Genomic DNA, 11,509 nt, shown 5'->3' with positions numbered 1-11,509 from the left:
AAGTATTTTTAAAAAAAATTTACAGCTCTTATAACAATTCATACATCAATTGTATCAAGCTCATTTGTACATATGTTGCCATCATCATTTCCCAAACATTTTCTTTCTACTTGAGCCCTTGGTATCAGTATTAAGAGCTTAATAAATATATTTCTTATCCCTTTCCCCTGCTGCCCTGTAGGAACTCCTGGGAAGACTCCTTCCTGGGGAGCTTAGCCAAGGTGTTTGGTGAAGGGAGAATTTGAGCTGGGCTGGGAAGGAGGAAGGGTTTAGGTCAGTGGTTCTCAACTTTCCTAATGTTGTGACCCATTAATATAGTTCCTCATGTTGTGGTGACCCCCCAACCATAAAATTATTTTTGTTGCTACCTCATAACTGTCATTTTGCTACTGTTATGAATTGTGTGACCCCTGGGAAAGGGTCATTCGACTCCCAAATGGGTTGCGACCCACAGGTTGAGAACCACTGGTTTAGTGGAGGTGGTGCAGAAGGGGTTCCTAGTGGGGTGGGGGGACAGTGCGAGCAAAGGCACAAAGGTAGACAGAGGCCAATGACTAGCCAGGGTGAGTTCACTGGCTGGAAGGATGCAGGGGTGACTGCCTGGAGGGAAACTCTGTGGGTGGCCATGGAGACCATGGGCTATAAGCAGCCTCTCTTTGGAAGCAGACAGCAGGCTGATCAGCACTGTTGGGGACACCATCCTACAGCCTCTAGGGGGCTCTCCAAGCACCCAGGAGGATTGCAGGGTACAGGTTAGAGCGCAGAATGGGCAAAGCTCCTTGCCAATGAAAGGCATTACCAGGCAGCCCAGAAAACTCAAAATACAGGCACCCTCAGGGTTGGAGCCCCACAGTGAAACAAAAAAAAAATGCAATGTGCTGCTTCTATAGTGAGCTCAGAGGGCAAGGTAGAACTCCCCCTGTGGAGGTCTGAGATTATGAATCTTCAAGGGAGTAGGAATCCTTGTCTCTCTCCCACAGAGCGGCTGGTGGTTTTGAACTGCTGACCTGGAGCTTCACAACTCAACGTATAAGCCACAAGGCCACCGGCTAACCTGAGTCCTGCAACAGGGAGGGGCCATTCTGGCCTCCTTTGCAGTGACATGGCTGTGGTCCCTCTGCTACTAGTGACCTGTTTCTTCTTGCCCCTTTGTCCTGCATGGTCACAGCCTGTGTCAGCCTCCCCCCATTCAGGGAACCCTAGTATGCTGGGTGCCTCGGAAGGAAGCAGCTAAAAGCCCATTTGAAGCCTGCTTTCTCCCAAATCCAGGCTCAGAGGGAAAGGAGGCTTGCGTGTGGGGCTGTAATTAGGGGTAGGGGACACAAGGAAGCCTAGCTCCCTGCCCTTCATCCTTGGGAGAACCTTAGGGTGCAGCTCCCCTCCCCTATGGTCCTTCAGGAATTGGGAAGGGCAGGGAAGGGCAAGATCCTCTCATCTTGAAGTCCTGACCCCAGCCCTCAGGCAGATTCTCCCTCTGGGGGAACAATGGGCCTGGAGTTTATTTCCAGCCAGGCGGAACTCCTGAGTAGACGGGTGGTGACACCATAGCTGCTCTGTCCCTGGGGGTGGGGGGGTGTTGAAGCTGAGGTGGCACAGTCAGGCAGCTTGGGGACCAGCCTTCTCTTCCCAGGTTAACGCCAGGGGGGCAGGTAGTTGAGACGACTGTGGAGAGAAACGGAGGTGAGATGGGGGCCTGTCCTTGAGTTTTCTCCCCAGTCTACCTCTAAGCCCTGAAAATACACAGCCCCTCTGTACCTCAAGAGCCTTCAACGGCTCCCTATTGGGCTGAGCCACTTGAATTTTGAGGAGCCTCCCCAACTCCACCTCCGGGTTCTTACCAACTACTGATCCACAACCATGAACTGGTCCCCTTATTTTTCAGCCACCTGCTCTAGCATGCATTACAAAGTAATACAGACCATACATGCCCACCCTGATAATGCCCACAGAGGGAGAAAGACACATTTCCCATTCATAATTATCATGTTTCTAAATCGTAGTGACCGATTGGAGGGTGTGTGAACTGGGACCTTAGAGAGAGAGGTAGGGAGCAGGAAGGACATCTGAGTTGTGCTTTGAAGGGAGGTGGACTCCTATGCTGACTCCCCGCTCCAAGCCTCGGTCTATCAGGCGGTCCAGCCAGTAAGTCACCACCACCCCTTCCTTGCCACCTGGCTGCACGTGGGCGGCAGCTTCTAGGCTCTTCCTGCCATGTGGCTTCTACATGTTGGTTCCTCTGGCACCTGCTCACCTCTCAGGCATCTCCCTACCTTTGGGGTCTCTTCTGGGACAAACTGGGTGGACCAGGTGGGGCCTGTATTGCTCTCTCCGACTTCCCAGGTGGGCCGGGCTACCCTTTGGCCTGCATGCTTCTCAGAGGATAGTTGCTAGGGTCCTGAAACCGCCCAGGAGGACCTCCTGCACCTTCCTGAGACCTCCCCTCCCCTTAGAATGGGGTCTGGTGATCTGTAGTCTGGAGGCTACCTGTGGAGGGTGTCAGGGTGGGGGTGTGCTCAGGTGACATAGCCCCTAGTGCGGGGTAGAGTCATTCCATACCTGTAGAGGGAGCCGAAGCGCCGGAATGTATTCCTGAAAGAGAGCGGGGTTTCAGAGCTTCGCCCTCCTCAGTGCCATCTCAGGGTGCCCCCTGTACCCAACCTTAATGGAGTTCACCCCCAAAAGGGGACACAGGGCTCCGTTTGCTAGCAATTAAACATGTTCATCTTGAACTTGCAAACTTCTGGTGGTGTATTGGAGCGGACCACTTTCCCCCACGTCTGACATTTTCAAGAGTCACTGGGTGGTGGGGGCCACAACATCCAGCCCTCCTCCCAGGCTTGGGGTGGAGGACGACAGGCGGCACTCACAAGGAGTCAAAAGGCAGGGGCTTCTGTCCGTATCGGTCCAGGCTGGGGTTCTGGTTGAGGTGGAACTGAGGGAGCCAGAGGGAGGCGCGGAGGTCCAAATAGGGCTGGAAGACCGTATTCTCTACCTCCTCCCGTTTCCGCTGCTCCCCACCGGGACCAGGGGACCAGGGGACACGCTCAGGGCGCAGCCCTCCCTACCCGCCAGGACTGGGTCACATGCGGCTTCAAGTGACGAACTGCGTAGCCGCTGAAGCTGTCCACTGCGGAGAGAGCAGCCCTCTGAGAGCCCCCAACAAGCCCCTCCCCGAGAACAGCCCTCCGCAGAGCAAGCCCCACTCAGAATATCCAAAAATCCCTTCAAACCAAGCCCCTCCCCAGAACGGCCCTTCTCCAGCTAACCCAAACAAGCCCCGCCCCAAGAACCAGCCCCGCCTCCAGCCTACCCGCTGGGAAAACCCTGCCCCAGCCTGGCTCCGACCAGGCTGTCCTCCAGGCTCTGCCCTGGGAATCACAGAACCACCCCTAGCCCTGCATCCTCCGCCCTTGAGACCTGATGCTGGCTCTGCCCCACCATCCTCTCCCCGCCAGTGTCAGCCGCCTTCTCAGTAATCGCCCCAACTGCTTCCCCTGGCTCTGTCCCAGGCCAACCCCACCCCCGCCCCGTGACCCCTGCCTTCCGGGGGGACCCCGCGGTCGCCCCAGCCTTGCCCTAGTGCATCCTCCATGCCGATAGACCGACCCGTCTTGTCTAAGCAGGGCAGCTTGAACTCCCCAGCCGAGGATATAAAGCGGGACCAGTCCTCGATGGCGCGCGTGTAGCAGGGCCAGTCCACCCGGTTGATACCCGGAGCGATGGGCACCAGCTTCCCCGCACGGTGCCTGGGGCGGAGCTTCTGGCCAGTCGCTGTGATGTCCTGTCAGGGCGATGGGGTTCAGGGGGACTGAGCTAGATGCAGACGTCTGAAGGCTGTCCGAGACCACCCAGTAGTCCGGAGCTGACCCATGGCCCATCTGACTGAGGGAGGACTAGAAGGGAGCTGGGGATCACAAGCAGATCTGCGAGAAGCGCAGAGGTGGGGACCCACCGTGCTGGGGGCTAGGGACAAGCTGGGGGTTGCATCCTCTCCCCTGAGCAAACCTGGGGCCGGGGACAAAGGACCCTCACCAAGCACTGCAGGGGCTTGTTGGGGATTCCGAGGAGGGTACAGTGGGCATTGTCAAACTCATCTGTAGGAAGGAGAGAGAGGGAACGAGGGTCTTGGTAACTCTGGCCCACACGGGAGAGGCTTGGCTCACACGGTTCTTAAAAGATTTTGAAATAATTAGGCAATCTTTAAACGTGATGCCATTCAGTTAAACAATACCCAGAAGTCAAACGTGATGCCATTCAGTTAAACAATACCCAGAAGTCAAACTCATTGCTATCAAATCTATTCTGGTTTATGGAGACCCTGTAGGACAGAGCAGAACTGCCCCTGTGGGTCTCTGAAGGAGTAGAAAGCCTCATCTTCCTCCCTCCGGGTGCCAGGTGGGTTTGAGCTGGTGACGGCATGGTATTTCGACTCTTAGAGACCCCACAGGGCAGTGTAGAGCTGTGTCTGTGGATTCCCAAGACTGGAATGCTACGGGAGTAGAAAGCCTGGTCTTTCTCCCATGGAGCAGCTGGTGGTTTCCAACTTCTGACCTTGGGAATTGCAACCCAACTCGTAACCACAGCACCATAGAAAGGGTCTCAGACCACCAGAGAGGATGTGCTTACTTCTCAGTACTGCCTACCACAGGAGACAACAAGGGCAACAGTAACATCAGTGAGTTGATACAATTTGTTTGAAAAGAAATACAGGTGGCTCCTCTCATGAAAAGGCATCCCACCTTAATCACGCTAATCCTATGAATGTGTGTTTCAACTTCATTGAGATACAAGTTTCGGCCTGTCAGACTGGGAATGATTGAAATGTTAGAGCAGTATTGGGAAATAGGGGTTCTCAGACATTGCCAAACACCAACCAGAGTCAACGTCACCGATTCGATGCCGCCTCATGGCCACTCTATGGGACAGGGTAGAGCTGCCACTGTGTGTGAGTTTCCGAGACTGACTATGGGAGTAGAAAGCCCTGCCTTCCTCCTGCACATCCATTGCGGGGGTGGGGGGTGTGAATAGGCTCCACCCCCGCGGAGGGCGGTTCGCGTTATCTTAGGAGGCTTGGCGGTGCGCTCCAGAGTCAGTAGTCTGAGCCCAGCGACTGCTCCTTAGGAGGAAGAAAAGGCTGTCTGCACCCGCCAAGACCGACACCCTAAGACACCGGAAGGGGCCCGATCTACTCTGACCCATGGCGTCGTCTTGAATCAGAATGGACAGGATCGCAGTGGGTTTTTCTGTTTTGTTTTGTTCGGTGTTATTTCTTTGGTTACAGCCGCACAAGTGGGGATAATGGGCGGAGCAGGCTACCGCTCTCAGCACTGTCTCAAGTAGCTCCCATTGACCATGCCACTTGCTGGAGGCTTCCTGGTGGTCAGGGACCCCCTCCTCCTTCACTTTGTGACTTGCCTGCCAGGCTCTCTCCCCTCCTCATGCCCCCCCCCCACCCGTCCCTTTCACAAAGGCCCAAGAGGGGCTCCAGTGCCGGTGGGACTGCTGAGGTGGCCTAACCTTTGCTGCAGTAGGTGCTGGATTGACAGTGCTCGTCCGAGAGGCAGGCCCTGACGTTGTCCATGTCCATGCGGCGTAGGCTGGGCAGGGCAGGGTGGTAGAGCTGATGCTTCACGCTGGCCAGTGAGTGGCGCTGTGGTTCCACAGGGAGCAGGATGGCGGGGCACGCGTACGTGAAGGAGCAGCTGTCATCCCAGGGCACCAGGTCCACGATTTGGGCCATGGCTGGGGGCAGAGCATTAGGAGAAGCTGACCCCGGGCAGGGAAGCTGACCTGGACCAATGCCAGCTTGTCTACTTAGTGAGCATTTATTGATCAACTACTGTATTCCAAAGGAGCCCTGATGATGTAGTGGGTCATGCGTTGGGCTGTTAACTGCAAGGTCAGCAGTTCAAAACCACCAGCCACTGTGTGGGGGGTATGGGGGGAGATGAGGCTTTCTACTCCTGAAAAGAGTTACAGACTTGGAAACGCACAGAAGCAGTTCTACCCTGTCCTTTAGGGTCACTATGAAACAACTGACCAGATGGCAGGGATTTTTGTTGTTTGTATTCCAGACCTTGTTCTTGAAGAATCCTTTGTGTGGTGGCAGGGACGTTTATATAACAGGGACACACACACACACACACACAAGCACTGTGCTAAGGGCTGTGATGGAGGTGGGTACTGGATATATGTGGGGCCTGGGGAGGTTGGGGATTGGGGCAGTCGGGAGATGGTGTAAAAGAGCACTTGGGTCTATTTTAAAACAAGTAGTAGGAAGAGGCAGCAGGGGGTGACTTCTGAATGTGGAGGTAGCATCCCATATGCCTCTGGGTAACTAATAGGGGCTTTTTGGCCCTCCCTAAGGTGTCTGGCCATTCACTCTATGAGGAGACATGGAAAAGTTTTAAAGAAGGGGAGAGACAGGAGAGAGTTGAAGTAGAAAAGCATACCTGGTTACCAAGTTCCTCTTTTTAAAAACACACATTCCTAGAAACCTTTCAGTCACTTGTACTTTTGTCAGAATTTGTGCATATGCCCCCTTTCTTCCTAACCCCCTAGTTGGAGCATCTGAGAGGAGCAGCAGGGAGGGAGGGAGAAAGTGCCTCCAGGGGAGATGGGATTGCATGGGGAGGAGCAGGGAAGTGGGGTGCCAAGAGGAGGAGGGAAGAGTAGGCCCCTGTTTCTGACTAACCAGTAGCTACCTCATCTGGGAGGCACAGGCTGTGAAGACCCAGGCTTTGAAGGACTTCTTGCTCTTCAGACTGCTCAATGGGACAAAGAGCCAGGAGGCGAGGCGGGCCATGCCCCAGTGCCTTATGGGATGATGGGAACATAAAGGACCATTCAGCCTGATTGTGAGGGTACTTACCCCTCGGTAACCCTGGTGACCACAGGCTCTGAGGGGAAGAGCCTGCTCAGACAGGGCATCATGGGAGACATCTGGATTGGCTGCTGAGCCCATCTTAGGCAGTGCGATCCTCCATAGCTGTTGTCTCTCGCTAGGCTTTGGGGCTCCCATCTGTGTTGGGGAGGGCCCTAGGTCCTGCCATTAGGGGTGTCTACAAAGTGAACTTCCAGGAAGAGGGCATAGCCCTGCTGACCAGCCCTTCGGCCTCCAGAGTCAGTGATTAGTGGCTGCTTGTATCCAGGGTCACTGTAAGGCGATCAGGGACACTGGTGACCTCAGCAAGGCAGGGATTAGCAGATGATACTCCCCTTCCAGGCCTTGGGGAGCCACAGTCTTACCTCTCAGGACGACGGCCTGAGTCCAGCACCCTGGCCACAATGTGACAGATGCCCCTTTATCCTTAAGGGAAACGCTGGGGCAGCCAAGCTTATTTTGCATGAGCCAGCTTGGCCTCTTCATCCACCTGGCCCGGAGGCGGATGGAGTCTAGGCGCACCACTGTTAGGTTTAGGTTGCATTTGATTCCACCAGTTGCTCCTTCCTCAGGGCTCCATGTAGCACCCAGGGCAGCATCCCCAGGTCTCACACGGGTAGCTAGCCAGGATAAGGAAAGGGGGCTGTCCCTTCCACACCTGTACAGGCGCCCTAGAGGAGATCAGAAGGGAATCAGGTGAGTACTAGCCACCCATGAAGACCCCAGAACTGGCCATGCTCCAATTCAGGCCCTGAGCCAGGTGGGCAGTATACCTGTGCGGCCCAAACTAGACCCAGGTGGGCTTAATTCAGCCGACAGGGTCACCCAATACCTTTGATCATGCCTCCCCAGCCGGAGGTTTAAAATACCCTGGTGGTGTGAATGCTCTTCTCCTTTTACTCGGCTCCTCGTCAATGGCAGGTCAGAGGGGACTCTCTCTCTTTGACCCCCCTCCAGTGCCCACTGCCTCTCTCTGGCCTCAGGTCACCTCGTGTGGGCACGCAGCCCCACAAGGTTGCCCGTGTCCAGTTGTGAGCCCCAGCATGGCTACCACCGTTTGGCACATTTCCCTGAAATAGCGTGGACTCCTTTGAGACTGTAACACCTGAAACTTCCCCCGTCCTTCATAAAAACTCACTGGGATCACAAACCTGGCTTCAGTGTGAATTCTTTCTCTGTGCAAAGCCAAGAACCAAGGTATGACCCGCTCGAGGAACCTCACAACACCGCCGCCCCGAAATGCTGCTGGAGCCAACTCTGCTCACCATGCCAGCCCCAATTTATAGTCCACTCAGTTCAAGTTATAAAACATAACATTACAGAAAGTGGATCCATACTGGATTTAATACTTTATAAAGTGAGACACTCCCCAGCCCCCCCATAACCAGCACCCAGGTCCAGGCATAGGAACCAACCTATCTAAGAGCAATGAGAATAGCCCTCTGCGTAAGATTCGCACACGGACGTCCTTTGTCCTTGGCGGCAGCCTGCTTTCTCGTAGCCTCCCAGTGCTAAGCAGCGGAGACTGTGCCTGCCGTAGGATTACCCTTCCCTGTAAAGAAGGCCCAACCCTCCCAACTCCCTCGCCAGGGACCGTCCGGATCCAAGCAGAACAGATTGAAGTGGGTAGGATCTCATCTTGCTTGGATCCACAATCAGTGCTTCTGGAAGCACAGCCAAGAGATCAAATGGTCGTCGAAGGATGTGAACGGCCTTGCTGTCAGACAGAGAGCGCATGGCCGATCTCATCAGGTTACAATGTAGTACCTGATTTGATCTCTCTTTTGACCCATTTTAACGTTATTTCGGTTTTTAATATTCTCTGCTTTGTTTCCATCAAGGGGTTGAAAAACGTTTTATCTAGTCGCGGCTGTTGGTTTTGTTTGTTTGTTTGCCTACTGTGTGTGTGTTGTATGACTTTCTCTGTATAGAATCCAGGACAGGTAGATCTATGGAGACAGCACCTGGATTGATCATTGCTTAGGGGCAACGGCAGGGGAGCTAACAACAATGAGTGCGAGTAGAAAGCATTCTGAAGTGGATTGTGGTGTTGATGAGTAATTAAATTGTATGGCATGTGATGCATATCCCAATGAAACCATTTCAGGAAAAAAAAACGTTTTTTAAAGAAGATCCAATGACACATTGCATTGGGTAAATCTGCTACATCAGACCTCTTTTGAAGTGTCAAAAAGCCAGAAAATTACTTTGAGGACTGAGGGTTCCTGATCAAGCCATGGCATTCCCAGTTGTCTCCCATGCACATGGAAGGTGCACATTGAATAAGGAAGACCGAAGAAGAATCGATGTATTTGAATTTTGGCGTTGGCCAAGAATATTGAAAGTACCTCAGACTGCCGAAAGAACAAACAGCTCTGTCTTGGAAGAAGTACAGCCAGAATGCTCCTTAGAAGACTAGAGAGACTTCTTCTCACATAGTTTGGACACCTAATCAGGAGAGACCAGTCCCTGGGGAAAGTCATCATTCTTGGTAACGTGGACAGGGGTCGAAAGGAGGAAGACCATCGACACGATGGCTCCGCCTAAAGATGCCCCTTGCCGCTGCCCTATTTGTTTCTTGCGTGGCATGTGACATGATTCGTCTTTAATTTCTAAAACATTCTGAAGGGGGAGTCCTGGTGGAGCAGTGGTTAAGCGCTTGGCTGCTAACCACCAGGGTTGAACCCCAAATGCTTCTTTCCAAGGGGGTTTGAGTCCACATGTGGCCCCATGGGAGAAAGATGCGGCAGCCAGCTTAGGTCAGGATGACAGCTTTGGAATCCTCCGGGCAGCTCTGCTCAGTCCTGCGGAGTCTGTGCACGCGGTGGAAATCGACTCGGCCACAGCAGGCTGGGCTTGGCCCGGCCTGGGTTTGATCTGGGCATTTGGTTTTTGTCAATCTGGGCGCTGGACTGTAAACTCCTCGAGGGCAGGGCCCACGTCTGTCCTGCTCCCTGTGCTGAGGCTGGTGTGCTTCTGGGCAGGCAGGAACTGCTCAAGACATATTACAGCTGATCACGTTAGGGATCTGGCTGAAGATCCTTCCTCTCTCCACTGTGCTCTGGGCCCTGTTGTCTTTCAGAGTCCCTCCCCCCTGGGCACCCTCCCTTCCAGCCTCCCTTCTCCATGAGAAGTCTCCCAAGTCCTGTCCTGTCAAGCCGCTCTGGGGCTTGGCCAACATGTGCTGTGAACCTGTACCACATGGGGTCCCTTTCATGGGGCCCTGTTCCCCGCTGTGTACTGGCAGGTCTCTTGTAGCTTGGGAGACAGTGTGGGTGTGGGGGAGGGCTGCTGGCTCCCTGGGCATCAGCCTCCTCTCCCCTCCCCCTCCCTCCTTATGTGTCCTAATCCTCTGCACACGGCCTAGCTGTCACCAATTAATCCCAGCAGCAAGTGGCAGGGGAAGGACAATTTCTGGCAGGCAGTTGACATCTGAGCAGGTAACTCAGAATGAGGCAGCGGCTCGGTGGGACCCCAGATGGGAGGCAGGGTGGGGGCAGGGACGTGGGCCCTCCTCACCCATTGTGGGGCTCACAGTTTCATGTTCCTCAGAATCTCCAGGGCGGCTTGTGAAATGCAGATTCCCAGGAAAAGCTCTTAAAGGGTCGCAGCCTCAGAAACTCACAGGGGCAGTCCTACCCTGTCCTATGGGGCACCAGGAGTCGGCATCGACTCGGTAGCCTTGAGTGACACAGAATTTGATGAGACTAGGAATCCATATTCTCTCCGGATCCCCTAAAGATTCTGAAAATGCTGATGGTCTTAGTACCACACCCAGGGGTCCTCTCCCGCCGGACCTTCCTCATTTACGTGGAATCAGCAGGAACCGGCCGAGAGGTGGGAGACACCGTTGGTCTCTGGTCATTGCAGAAGGTTCAGGAATGCAAGCCAGAGTTGCCACCTACTGGGAAAGCAGCTGTGGGGGGTCAGCACTTCCCAGGGTGGGAGGCAGCGTCCCCGGGGTCAGGAGGACCTGGGGACAGCTCGGCTTGGCCGCTTGCTGGCTGGGCTGCCTTGAACAAGTTGGTTGACCTCTCTGTGCTTGCATTTCCTTAACTGTGGTGCTGTGATGAAGAGACTGATCTGACTGGGGCTGGACTGGGAGGAAGAGCTCAGTTCTGACCGGCAGGGAGCACTCACAGTGGGGTCACTGGAACCTGTGACCTCAGAGGCCCAGAGGCACCTTGGGTCTGGCGAACTGCTTCTACAATGACGCTCTGCAGCAATTCTGCGCTGCACATGCGGCGGCTGTCTCGGGTCAGGATTGACGCCTTGGCCACGGGTTTCGTTGGGTTCTAGTCCTCATTCTTCAGGGAACTGGAAGCCGAGAGGGACCATGTCTAGCCCAAGTTCATGGTCAGAGCTCCATTCAGAGATCTGTCCTGCTCTCCAGCCTCTCCTGGGAGAAGCAGGGCTCAGAGCAGAGACACAGCTGTGAGCTGATGGGGACAGGGCCCTGGGTGGGGTCCTTTTAGCCTGTGGCACATGGCCGTCTGCCACTCTCTAGCTGCCAAGGTTGGGGAGCAGTGGGTCGGGGTCTGACTGGCATGCTGCCCCTGGGCCAGGCCCTTGGGAAGGCAGAGGCCCCCATTTACTGAACATTAATGACACCAGGGCCCAAACCCT

The 11,509-nt window shown here is 54.5% G+C and overlaps 1 protein-coding gene across 1 annotated transcript; it reads right to left on the bottom strand.

Annotated features, from left to right (window-relative positions):
• Window positions 1-1,631: 1,631 nt before the first annotated feature.
• On the bottom strand, window positions 1,632-5,740 carry SPMIP8 (sperm microtubule inner protein 8). The gene is made up of 7 exons (XM_075536706.1): window positions 5,518-5,740; window positions 4,033-4,094; window positions 3,607-3,781; window positions 3,066-3,127; window positions 2,868-2,932; window positions 2,557-2,589; window positions 1,632-1,662 (listed from the first exon to the last, which is right to left on the bottom strand). Exons 1-7 carry the CDS (start codon window positions 5,738-5,740, stop codon window positions 1,632-1,634), a joined length of 651 nt encoding a protein of 216 aa, XP_075392821.1.
• Between the last annotated feature and the right edge of the window lie 5,769 nt (window positions 5,741-11,509).

Source organism: Tenrec ecaudatus, chromosome 18 (genome assembly GCF_050624435.1).
Source record: "Tenrec ecaudatus isolate mTenEca1 chromosome 18, mTenEca1.hap1, whole genome shotgun sequence".
NCBI lineage: Eukaryota > Metazoa > Chordata > Mammalia > Afrosoricida > Tenrecidae > Tenrec > Tenrec ecaudatus.
This window is presented reverse-complemented; position numbering and strand designations above follow the sequence as displayed.

What these genes read in the sequence shown, in the direction of transcription:
- SPMIP8 (XM_075536706.1), bottom strand. Translation starts at nt 5,740, where the DNA reads ATGGCCCAAATCGTGGACCTGGTGCCCTGGGATGACAGCTGCTCCTTC. An exon ending in ACAAGCCCCTGCAGTGCTTG is followed by an intron (nt 3,782 to 4,032) that starts GTGAGGGTCCTT and finishes TCGCCCTGACAG; the next exon opens with GACATCACAGCGACTGGCCA. An exon ending in GCCCTGCTTAGACAAGACGG is followed by an intron (nt 3,128 to 3,606) that starts GTCGGTCTATCG and finishes CTCTCTCCGCAG; the next exon opens with TGGACAGCTTCAGCGGCTAC.